Here is a 12,781-nt window from a genome sequence, read left to right as displayed (position 1 = left end):
TTTAAAAAATCATTGATAAAATATATATTTTATATTTAATTAAAATAAATTTAATCAATGTAAGTATTTTTTTGGTATATTTGTTTATAGATGTAAGTATTTTTTTATTCAAAAAATGTTAGGAACTTAATCGTTTAAAACATGAAAGTCCATTGGTTTTTTCATATTTTTTTTCATTATTTTACCATATTAACCATGTGTACAAGTCATAAGAATGTATCTAACATGTTTTAGAAAGTCCAATGAGTTATTTAACAGATTTTGGAATGTCCAAATGACTTATTTGTTCCAAAAAATTGTTCAAAAACTTAATCAATCAAGCACTAAAATACATTAAGTTTTTTTTTAGACTTTTCTCTAAATAGTAATACTATATTAATTGTGATACCCAATACAATGGTTACGGGTTCTAAAATGTTTGTCTTATTGGAGTGTCTTGTCATTTAACTTGGTGATTTTAGCTTAAAAAGTACACTTAATTTATAATTAAGATGCTCTTTCCTTTACACATGCATGCTATATGTATATGGCATGGTTTACAATATATCGAACATTTCAATGATATCACATGTTCAAACTCTCTCACCTACACACATGAAATGAAAAAAAACAATCCTTAGAATAATATATAAAGGTTCAAACTTGATAAATGAGTAATAAACTTGTAATACATTATTTTACATCTTGTTATGTTAGCATATTGAGTTTTTCTTACGTTCATATATTATTTATTTTACTTATCATCGATTAAACTGGTTATTTATTAATTTATTATGTGCCATTAGAAGTTCATAATTAATTTTGGCCTTAGTTTGAGACGGAAAAAGTCCTAGCCAAATTGTCTATTTCGGTCATAGTTTTTGATTAATACTATTATATATCAACCATAATGAGTAGATTCATTAAGAGCCCCTTGCCAATTTATAGTATAGTAACAATTAATGTTACAATTAAACTCATAAATTTTCCTTAAAAATTAATTAGCGTAATAAGGTGATGTATTAATTATCTCATGTTCTTGTCCATCTATGATAACATAAAAACCCTAGCAATTATGTGAATTAAGGTCTTTTCTTGTCTATAAATACGAGGCTCTTTTAGAAACATCAATAGAGCAAATCAAATCTACAATGGCTCCTCTCTCCACGTTTGATACCCTAATTTTCAACTTGTTCCTTTTCGTCTTTCTTTTCTCCATTGCCAACCATTCCCATGCAAGACAGCACCCAAAAACCTCAGATTCTCTAGTCCTAGGTTTAACTAACGCCAGGACCACCATCAAACTCCCGAAAGAATCCTCAACCTTAAACCTTAAACTTTCATCCCAAATGTTGGACATGATAGAGCCCTTAAGAGAAGTGAGGGACGGGTACCTAATTTCTCTGAATCTAGGCTCACCCCCACAGGTCGTACAAGTGTATATGGATACCGGGAGTGATCTCACTTGGGTGCCTTGTGGAAATCTCTCTTTCAATTGCATTGATTGTGACGACTATACAAACAATACCCCCATGTCCAATTACTCACCGTCGCATTCGTCTTCTTGTGTTCGGGATTCTTGCGCTAGTCAGTTTTGTATCGATGTTCATAGCTCTGATAATCCTTACGATCCTTGTTATATTGCTGGTTGCTCGTTAAGTACCCTAATGAAGGCCACTTGCTCAAGGCCATGCCCTACCTTCGTGTACACGTATGGGGAAGGTGTTGTTGCGGGTACTCTAACCAGGGATACGTTAAGAGTCCATGGAAATACTGAAGGTGTTACTAGAGAGATAGCCAATTTCGACTTTGGGTGCGTAGGATCAACTTATAGAGAGCCCAGGGGAATTGCAGGGTTTGGGAAAGGTTCGCTTTCTCTACCTTCTCAGTTAGGTTTTCTCCAAAAGGGCTTCTCTCATTGTTTCTTGGCTTTCAAGTTCGCCAACAACCCTAATATTTCTAGCCCATTGGTTGTTGGAGATCTTGCAATATCTTCAAAGGAACATTTGCAGTTCACTCAAATGTTGAAGAATCCCATGTATCCAAATTCCTATTATATCGGGCTAGAGGGTATAACTCTCGGCACTGGCTCGGGTTCCATGATTCGAGTTCCTACAAACTTGAGAGATTTTGATTCATCCGGAAATGGGGGTATGTTGATAGATTCAGGAACAACATACACTCATTTACCCCAACCATTCTTCTCTCAACTTCTCGCGGAACTTGAATCAGTCATCGACCACCCTCGAGCTACTGAGGTGGAGGAACGAACGGGGTTTGATCTCTGCTATAGGGTTCCATGTACCAACAACGTTACAAACGGTATGAAAATTATGGATGTGGATGACCATCTTCTTCCTTCAATCACATTCCACTTCTTGAACAATGTGAGCCTGGTTTTACCCCAAGGGAACAACTTCTATGCAATGAATGCACCTCGAAACTCGACAGTGGTCAAGTGTTTGTTGTTCCAAAGTATGGATGATGAAGATTATGGACCAGCTGGGGTTTTTGGGAGCTTTCAACAACAGAATGTGGAGGTTGTGTATGACATGCAGAAGGAGAGAATAGGGTTCCAAACAATGGATTGTGCCTCTTCTTTAGCTTTCCAACAACTTCACAAACCTTAATTTGCTCTTTCAGTTATCTGTTGGTATGGATGCAAAACTGTGCTTTCTTTGTTGGAAACTAAAGACCCTGAAATTAATAAGAATAAGGTGATATATTTGACTGTTAAACTTTGAAACTTGAACCCCATTACATATATATCAAGATTAAGATGTACAGCTCCTATGAACCCAGATGAATGAAGTCTAGCTAGGATCTCTGTAATGATCATTAGTAAGTGACTTACAACTAGAAACTTTTCAGTTCCGAAAACAGACACTTTCGAATGGTTATTACATATTTAGAAAGATGGATTATATATACATGGTATTAATTAGTTGGGTAGATTCATATCAGAAGCTTTTGGATTGAAGGTTGATTATGGAATGAAGCAATAGGAGGGATGAAATTAAGAAAGTGAATTAGTTTGTTAATTAAAAGCTAATTAGTTTATTGTATTAATTGTACTTTGATGATGAAGCAAAGGGTGTACTTGATTTGGTTATTTATTCTTCAATTAGAATTGAAGGAAGAATCCTCTAATCCAGTCGCATTTATTTATTGTTTAAAATAATAATTAAAATAAGAACACTTCATAGTGGCTTTGGCAATCCAGGAACAAGTTATAGTGGATGTCCATATGCGGACGCCCTTTCCCCCCTTAAATAACTCAAGATGGATGGAATTTACGTTACCTTGGTTGTCATTGATGAATAACAAGTTATCTTTTTCTATAAAAACATTTATCAACTTATTATAAGTAAGAAGAGTTTAACTTATTTAAAAACTTCTTATTACCGGTATAAGTTGTATATCCAAACACTCAAAAAATGCTTATTACCGGTGCCACACCGAAATAAGTTAATAAGTTGTTTTTATAAACATTCCAAAACACCCCCTTAAACTGATTTTTTAAGCTTTTCTTGGAGGAGTATATATGTCTTCCATAAATTTTCTATAACTCCAATAAATTTTTTAAAATGAAAAAAAAAATCCTTAAATAAAACAAGTTATTAATTAATTAATTTTGTTTAAGATAAGCAATCTTCAATCCAACCATTAAAAATATGAAGAATAAAAACCCTTAACAATAATGGACTTAGAGGTTGTTTTGTTTACCTTTTAACAGTTCCATTAAGAGACAGTCTCTGAATCGCTAAGAGGTGAATCTTGTTTGGCAAGAAAAAGGTTTGTCTCTTAATGGTTCTAAAACTCTCTAAATGATTTTGTATCTAGGGCATCCCTGAACCATTCAACACCTTAATTTTATTCTGAATAATTATCAAACAATTATATTTCATTTTACACTATATTATAAGAGTTTCTTAATCATTCTGACAACTTAATCATTCTATACCAAGTCATTCAACAGCTGTCAAACAACCTCTTAATGAACATTAAGTTTTTTTAGGACTTTTTAACTTTTGGTGTTTTATTAGCGGCGAGTTGGAGCATCAAGATCCTTCATTTTTGTATTTTAGTGATGAGTTGGAGATGTATTATGAAAGATTTTAAAGATATTTTTAAAATTATCTCTAACAAATTTTCTAAAATAAATATTTAGGCTACTTTTTTGGTCGCAAGCTTACTAAAAATTAGAGAAAACACATGGGAGACGATAAAACTCTCCAAATTTGTACAACCTATTAAAATTAAATATTTAAGAAAAAGTAATGTTTTTCTTGTTGTTTTCACCAATTAGATTAAATATATTATTATTTAATTTTTTTAAATTTATTGAGATGATAAATTTATAAAATATTTTAATAATATTGCTAATATTGAAATTTTGAAAATAAATAAACTTTTGCAGTTGGGTGTAAATCTTTATTTTTGAGACTTTAACTTTTCCTTCTTTATTTTAGAGAAATTATGATTAAATTAAAGTTATGTAAATTAACATATTATATTAATAACGATTTGTTTCAATTATATTATATAATGTTGGAATTGATAAATTTTTTAATGTAGTCTCTCTGATCATTTTATATTTTTTATTTAATTTACCAGTTAGTTTTTGTCAAACTTGATTATTCACCAACTAGTGTTTCGCTTACTATCTTTTCAGTCAACAACTAACCTATTGGCTTAGTTTACCAAACAAAGACTTAGGGGGGCGTTTGATTAGCAGGATTCCGATGGAATCTGAAAGAATTGGAACAATCAATTACGTTAACCAAATTTCATTCAAACGTTAGGTTTACTTATGAAAAGGAATTGAATTTCTCACATTCCAATTTCATGGATTTAGTCATTCCATCATAATTGAGAAGGAATTCACTTCCCTTCTATCCCATTTTCTCAACAAAAAAAAAAACCAAAATTATCTTCATCTTCCCTATTTGATTTACCCAGACCCATATGACCTCCATCTGAACTTTCACCGACCACCACTGATCTAAACTTTCACCAACCACCACCGATCTAAAGCACCGTTTTGAACAATCGATTTGAACCACCGACGACCACCACTGATTTGAACCACAACTCTGAACCACCATTGACCACCGCCTATCTGAACCACCGCCAACAACCACCGATCTGAACCACTGCCGACCACCACTGATTTGAATCACCGTCGACCACTACCAATCTGGACCACTCTGACAGGAAAATACATTTTTAAATAATTACAGATTCTCATAATTATTAAGACAACAAAAAAAAAGCCGACACTTTGAAGGTAAATTTGGCGCTAACATTGTGAGTTGTGATCAAACATTTGTTGTGTTGGTAAAAGGATCTAGTAACAAAAATCTGAACTGTAAAACAAAAAATAACTCTAATTAACCTAAAGAAGTACAGCAGCAATATATTGGCATATATAAGGTTGATGAGGTCATTTACAACATTGTGTTTGAGTTGATGTGCGACAGGCAACTGTATAATTGGGTCCAAACAATGTACAAGCCCCGGTTTCATATATCATGTTGAAACACCATTTGACATGACCTTGGACGAAAGGATCCCCATCTCACAGTTAACCACCGGTTAGGCCACTAGGTGAAGTTGTCGCGGTTGATATGCCAACCAACATAGCTGCACTATTTGTGTCTAATGAAATTGCACCTTCTTGTTTCCCTCTGCATATATATTTCCTCCAAACTACACTTTTTTCCTACCTATATCTAAGTTGTCCCACTAAGAATAATTCTTCTTAATCTTTCAACTTCATCTAAGAGCTTCTTTGGTGCTTCAATGGCCAGAAAATGGATCACCAATCTCCCGTGAAATCATATATGTCTTGCTAGCTAGCTTTCTTCTACTCTTCTTGTTGGAGAAATTGGGTTTTATGCCCAATTTGGACCCTAAAATATGCTTGAATTCATGCTCCGAATAGAAAATTTCTGTAAAGCCCTTAGTAAAAGCTTCATCATGATATATTACATGCATAAAACAGAGTTTAAATGAATGAGAAATTGATCATCAAAACGATGTGTAGAGGACAGATGTTGGGAAGAATGGAAGTGCAAATGGGTTTGTCCCACATAAATGAAAAGGGAACTTTAATGGGTTTATAAGTGATTCCATTATCGGATACTAGATCAAACCCATGTCGAATTGGCTTCAGACAAAACTCATTTCCTCCAATAGCGGGCCAGCCTAGGCCCGTAAATGATCAGATTAAGGTCAAATTGGCTCCTATGTGTGCTAGATGCATCATAGGATTCGAAAATCAGGCGTTCTTCGACTTGTTCTTCTTTTACAAAAAAATTAATGAAACCAACTGCTGGTCCAGCATTCCAAATATGAAAAGGCAACCTTTAGTAAAAAGGCTATATAGTATAGTAACCAAGTCCATTTAAGCTTGATGTTTTCTGACTTGCATTCTTGCTACTTGGTCCTTTAATCTTGATGGCACTTTGAAGGGTGAGGGATCTTATAAAAATGAGAGGTTTTCTTTGTATGCAGTGGATTTGACAAGTTAATAAACAATAAATCATACTCCATTCTTCCAATTAACTAATTAGCGGTTTTAAGCATATTTAGCGTTTCTATTAAGACTGGCTTAATTAGCTTAATGGACATAAATTGTTGATGCCACTCCAAGATGTTTTGTATCTTGTGAAGAATTTCTGCAAGACTTGCTTTGAAACGGAATACGTGAGACGACGATGATGTTGCAATGGTTCTTCTTGTTTCTCCTTTGTCTTCCATGTCCCTTACCATATTCTATATACCATCTTTTTCCGATAAATTTGAACCAATTATCCATTAAATGAAGAGGATATGTTCATTGAGGGATATCGAGTACTTCCATTCGAGGCCAAAACTTTGCTTGCTATTGAAATGTTGTATTGCAGGAAAAGTTCACAAGATTTGTTGAATTATAGAACAAAGATTCTCAACAATGCGTTTGTCATTTGATCCAATAGTACTCCGTTAAATAGGTACCTGGATAGAGTATTAGAACGAAAAGATCTATTCGAAAATGAACTCTTGGTCATATAAGATTTCCAGGTTCAGCCTTTCAGGAGTGTCCATACTCAGGGTTCAAGAGTCATAGAAGTCCAGAATCATTTCTGGAAGGAGCTCAAATGAATCACCCCTTTGACCTCAGGTTGCCACCATGTTCTTGATCATAAAGATCTTTATGCAAACAGGGTTATCTTGTTACAAATTTCAACAAGCTAATCCATCATGCACAATTATTGAAACTAGTATCATTCTGGTCTAGATTCAACAACAAAATGATGTAACAATATCCAGAAAATCGAATTTCCGTATGTCCAAATTCAGTCTTTCCATGCAATCAGCCTTCAAATCGAAATGATTTGTATCTACAGTACCTCAAGTTCATCTTTCAGCTGATCATTTCTTGCATTCTCCATGGTGAATCCATATATATATCATATATGCAGCTCTTACATTAGGTTTACTCCCAAGGGCAAAAGACAAATTCACTTCAATGGCACAATCAAAATAACAACAGATCATGACAGAAATCATGAATCAAGAGAGTATATATGAACAATGGTTGCCCGAAATTTAGCTTAAGCAAGTATGATCTCAAAACTGGCTTTTTAAGGAGAGATTCATTATATGTGCTTTGTTTTCCCCAATTTCTAATTTGTAACAAGATAGAAGAACACATACTGACCCCTAAAACTATTCAAATTAATACCAACAAAAATCTTGAGGCAAATTATCCTCGTTAGTATATAAGATTAACAAGTGCAGAACGATTGGAAACTTTCCCCTGTTACAGTATCTCTAATGGGGAACATAAACCCCGATTTCATATCTTAATATTGTTAGCCAGAAACTACTCAAAATGCAAAAAAGTTGAATATTTTCTGATCTACCTTTCTCCTTAGCAATGGCTCAGAAAGGGCTAAGACTTGTTCTTGACGGTGACACCAAGCTTACCGGCGACTATAACAGTGGTAGCCATACCAAGAAACAACCCGTGCTCCACCACTCCGGGAAGCCTCAACATGGCATCGCCGGCAGCCTTTAAATCCCCAATATTTTTCTTGAAATATAAATCTATGATGTAATTGCTATTATCAGTCACATAAGGTTCTCCAGTTTCGGAGGAAGTTCGAAGCTTTGCCACACAATCAGCTTCTTGAAACAACGATTGAAGCATATGTAATGTGAATTTCCAACAAAAGGGCACAATCTCAACGGGCATAGCTAAACCACTCCCACCAATGTAATCAACGAGCTTCGATTCATCGACAATCACAACGAATTTCTTAGAAGCACATTCGATCATTTTTTCACGTAGCAAAGACCCGCCACGCCCTTTAACCAAATTCATTTCCGGGTCGACCTCATCTGCTCCATCGATGGCCAAATCAAGAACTGGGTGTGTCTCAATATCCGACAAAGGGATGTCTAGAGACAAAGCTTGTTCGTGGGTCCTCTTTGAGGTGGGGATTCCGACGATGTCCGTGAGTACACCTTGCCGGAGAAGCTCCCCAAGACGGTCGACTGCATGTTTGGAGGTAGACCCGGTTCCAAGTCCGACAACCATACCCGATGTGACGAATTCAACAGCTTTATACGCAGCGATTTTCTTGAGTTCATCTTGAGTCAAAACCAACGGAGAAGGAGAAGTGGCGGCGTCGTCATCGAGATTTTCAGACCCAATAAAATGAGGGTCATAGGCAAGAGCCATGTTGGTTATGAAATACAAGTAATTGGGATTGAAAGAATGCTAAATAAGACTAGGGTTTTCTTGAAAATGTGAAGACACAAGAAAAGCGTATACGAAAAATCCGGAAATGGGATTTGTTGTATGGTGAGAATGTGGATTACGGGTTGTGTGGAATTGAGGGGTTTTATAGAAATGGAGGAATGTGAGTGGTTGATGGTGGTGTGCGGCGGAGAATGGAGGAGGAGGAGACCTCGAAGCAATAAACTTTAGTTTAATGGAGAGAGAATCGTATCCGGGGAATAAACCCGAAACATTTTGCAACACCATCACCAGTCTAACCACCTACGAGTTTCGTTTTCGTTTTCGTTTGTGCTTTACAAACAAATATATTGTATTATTTTATTATATGAGTATTTTCATATGTTCAGAAAATTATATTCCATGTGATTTAATATTTATAAAATTTAATTATAAAAACAGAAATATCATTGAATTATGATTTTTTTTAAATATATACGTTAAATACGGTAGTAGTGCATGTCAGCATGTGGGATTTTTTCCGTAAAAATTATTACTATTTTTCTCCTTAAAATGAATGTTAATATTTTTTTTTTGTTTTAAAATAATTGTTTGTTTTTAAAATAAATGTCTATTTTTTATAGAGTTTGTTTCAAATACAACCCGTTGCATTTTTACAACCAATGCAACTCAATAAATTGAAATATTTATGGAAATGATGAGAGTTTATTTATTATGATTTGAATATTTATGCAAGATGAATATGGTTCATTAATTATGATCAATACTTTATATTAGGAAACAATCAAAACTTTTATGAAATCACATATTAATCAAATGAAATGGACGGTTGAGATTGGATTGTATTGACTGCACAAATGTCAATGGTTGGTTATTATACAACCTTTGGCATTTGTGCAACCAATACAACCCAATATTAACCGTCCATTTCATTTGATTAATATGCGATTTCATAGAAGTTTTGATTGTTTCATAATATAAAGTATTGATCATAATTAATGAACCATATTCATCTTACATAAATATTCAAATCATAACAAATGAATCATATTCATCTTCCATAAATATTCAAATCATAATAAATGAACTCTAAAAAAGTCAAACATGTAATAATTTTAAGGGGAAAAAATGCTTTGTTTTAATTAAATTTTATTAAGTAAAGAAAATGAGGGTTTTGAATAATTTTATGTTCTAACATATTTTCAAAATCCAAGCCCTTCTTTCTTAGAAAGGCACACACCCGAATATATAACTCTCCAAAATGGAAAAAAGAATGAAAATTTCTCCAAATTTGGAGTTATCCTCAAAACATGATTACTATAAGAGAAAAATAATTTTTTTTTCTGGTATTCCAACAATAAAAAACCTTAAAATTAAATGTTTACCAGAGAGAAATAATATTTTATTAAATGTATAAAATATTTTAATAATATAAATAAAGATGTAATCTCTAAAATGTATAAACTGTTGAAGTTGAATGCAATCTTCTTTAAAAAATTTGAATTTTAGTTCTTGATTTCGAAAAAACTTTTGAAGAATCTGGTCGAGACGTTCTTGGAGGCTTTAAAGCCATTAAATTGGTGAAAAGATTAGCATTCATGTGGTTTAGTATTATTCGTAAAAAAAGGCTCAATTTTGAGCATTTTGTTGATTAGATGGTGTATAAAGAAGATATATGTGTTAGGCCTGCTTAGAACATTCTAGAACTATGCTCTTGGTTGAGCTTAATAAAGAGGAGTCCGTGACATGAAAGAAAATATATTCTCAAGTTTCTATTCTTGATATCATCTTCTTCTTTTATGAAATTCTCCTTCAGTGGCTTTCTTTCCAGTAACTTTTTATCTTTCCTAAAAGATTACGTATCCATCTTTCATTTTCCTAAGTGATGATGTATTAAGAATCCTTGTATTTATTACATTCTCAGCATATATGAAACTTTTGAGCTTTCTTTAGCTTATTTTGTGCAGTGTGGAGTTGTACTAATAGCAAAGGGAATTGTACCCTTTACAGTATGTTAGGTATATATGTTAGTATTGTTTATAAGCAAAAAAGTTTGAAGGGTTATTGGTGTTTGGATGTCAAAATGGGCTAGAAGATCTTCTTTATCTGTAACAACTCGTCCCACATTGATAGAATGTGATAATTGTTACCCCTTTATAAGTCTTAAGTAGTGGGCTACCAATAACTTCCACCATGGTTTTAAGTTTGATTCGAAGTTATTGGGCTAGTTCGTTGCTTTGGGCTTTGGGGTGTTACAAATGGTATCAGAGCCGATCCTTGTACCATCGAGAGGGTGGGGCAAACCTCATCGGGTATGATGAGTCCTCAAGAGGGGGTGTTTGTAACATCTTAGGAAAATCCCACATTGCCGATGACAAGAAGGAAGATTCTGGATAAGTCTCAAGTAGTGGGCCACCAATAACTTCCACCATGGTTTTAAGTTGGATTCGAAGTTATTGGGCTAGTTCGTTGCTTTAGGCTTTGGGATGTCACATTATCGAACCAATAGCCTATGTGTATCGAAAGCGAGCCTAAAGGTACGCTTAAGAGCTTGCACAGGCGACGCACATAGTCGAGGTTAGGAGCTTACCTTGAGTTTTTCGTGCTTTTAGAGATGCATGTTCCCCCATAAATAATTTCAGCTATCAGATTGACACACATCTTTAAAGAATTTTTCTTTTTCCATGGCATGTAATTAATGTGTTTTAAATTAACTGCAAACACGTTGGTTGGCACCTCTGAATTAACCACTGAGAGACAATGACAACAATACTAGTTTCGTTATGGATCATGAACTAGCTATGTGAATGACCATCAAAAGAGGTAATTAACAATCTATTAATAAAAGTATGGGCAATAAACAAAGAAACCAGCGAGAGAACATAAATTTAACTATTTAAAACATAAATTCAACCATGACATTACAATTAAACGGTAATATCAGCGTCGAACGAATTCATTGAGGTGAAAATTTATTCTTTGAAAAATAATACTTAAAACCTTCTTACAAGGTGGAGTGAACATTTTTAACTAAATAAAACCGACTATTTTCGTGATGACTGAGTCAACTGGGAGTATCATGGTTTGATAAGCACCCCCAAATTCTTGTTTTACTTATTAAAGTCTAAAATCAATGACTACCCAAGAATCAATCAATTTACAAATCAATTTATTGAAAAAAAAATTTATCGAATAACTGGTCTCTGATGACACCTCAACTTTCGTTGACACGATAAACCATGAAACCGAACCATCAAACTATTGGAGAATATAAATATTACTTTATAATATTATGCAATCATGAAATAATAAAGTAAAGAAAAAAGAGATGCTACACTCGAAACATGTAAGTCATATACAAGCACGGGCAGATCTTCGTGACCGTACAAACCCTATAAACCTTTCCTTTTTTTATTGCGTGAAAAATTTGTAACAAAGGTATCTTTAATTTTACAGAACATTAAATGAATTTGATTTTAATATCCAACAAAAAGATTATGTTTATATTTGAAAAAAAATACCAAGAGAACTGATATCTCATTTTTTTTTAATTAATATTACTTTTTAAAATTAATAAATTGATGGATATTTTTTAAAAATTACATTATATAGCATTAGATGCTATAAATACATGAGGAATAAGTAGGACAATTGACAAATAAAGAAAATAAAATTGGGTGGCAATGAAATGTGGGATAAGAAATGCAAGGTTCATGCCTTTTGGTCTTATTTTGGTTCCATTAATTGATTCCTTTCACTCAATGGCCTCAAAATCCATCTTTTGGACCATTTTAAGCATCCAATTCCTAATAACTCAACACTTACCTCGCTCATTTCTCCACTCATCCACACAAGTTGGGCCACTACCATTATTTTAATCATCTTTTTTTTATCAATTATTACGAATGAAAAGTTTCAGATTTAGAGGATGATTTTATAGGGTATCGAGGGCTCTAATGGTTTTGTCTGGTTCTTCTAATCTAATTTGCATATCTATGCTGTGTAGTTAAGAATATGACTGCTATCTTTAGAAAATGTTAGAGGTATTGA

At 33.6% G+C, this 12,781-nt stretch overlaps 2 protein-coding genes across 2 annotated transcripts; one reads left to right on the top strand and one right to left on the bottom strand.

Annotated features, from left to right (window-relative positions):
* Positions 1 to 1,220: 1,220 nt before the first annotated feature.
* LOC112524335 (probable aspartyl protease At4g16563) lies at positions 1,221 to 2,609 on the top strand. Its single transcript, XM_025134117.1, has one exon. The coding sequence runs from the start codon at positions 1,329 to 1,331 to the stop codon at positions 2,607 to 2,609; it is 1,281 nt and encodes a 426-aa protein (XP_024989885.1). The 5' UTR covers positions 1,221 to 1,328.
* Positions 2,610 to 7,717: 5,108 nt separating this feature from the next.
* Positions 7,718 to 8,925, bottom strand: LOC112525499 (probable ribose-5-phosphate isomerase 2). Its single transcript, XM_025135652.1, has one exon. It carries the CDS (start codon positions 8,711 to 8,713, stop codon positions 7,922 to 7,924), a length of 792 nt encoding a protein of 263 aa, XP_024991420.1. The 5' UTR covers positions 8,714 to 8,925; the 3' UTR covers positions 7,718 to 7,921.
* Between the last annotated feature and the right edge of the window lie 3,856 nt (positions 8,926 to 12,781).

This window comes from Cynara cardunculus (genome assembly GCF_001531365.2).
Source record: "Cynara cardunculus var. scolymus isolate 2C chromosome LG 13, CcrdV1, whole genome shotgun sequence".
Taxonomy (NCBI): Eukaryota; Viridiplantae; Streptophyta; class Magnoliopsida; order Asterales; family Asteraceae; genus Cynara; species Cynara cardunculus.
This window is presented reverse-complemented; position numbering and strand designations above follow the sequence as displayed.

Excerpts from the sequence above, each read along its gene's own strand:
- LOC112524335 (XM_025134117.1), top strand. The coding sequence starts at position 1,329 with ATGTTGGACATGATAGAGCCCTTAAGAGAAGTGAGGGACGGGTACCTA.
- LOC112525499 (XM_025135652.1), bottom strand. The coding sequence starts at position 8,713 with ATGGCTCTTGCCTATGACCCTCATTTTATTGGGTCTGAAAATCTCGAT.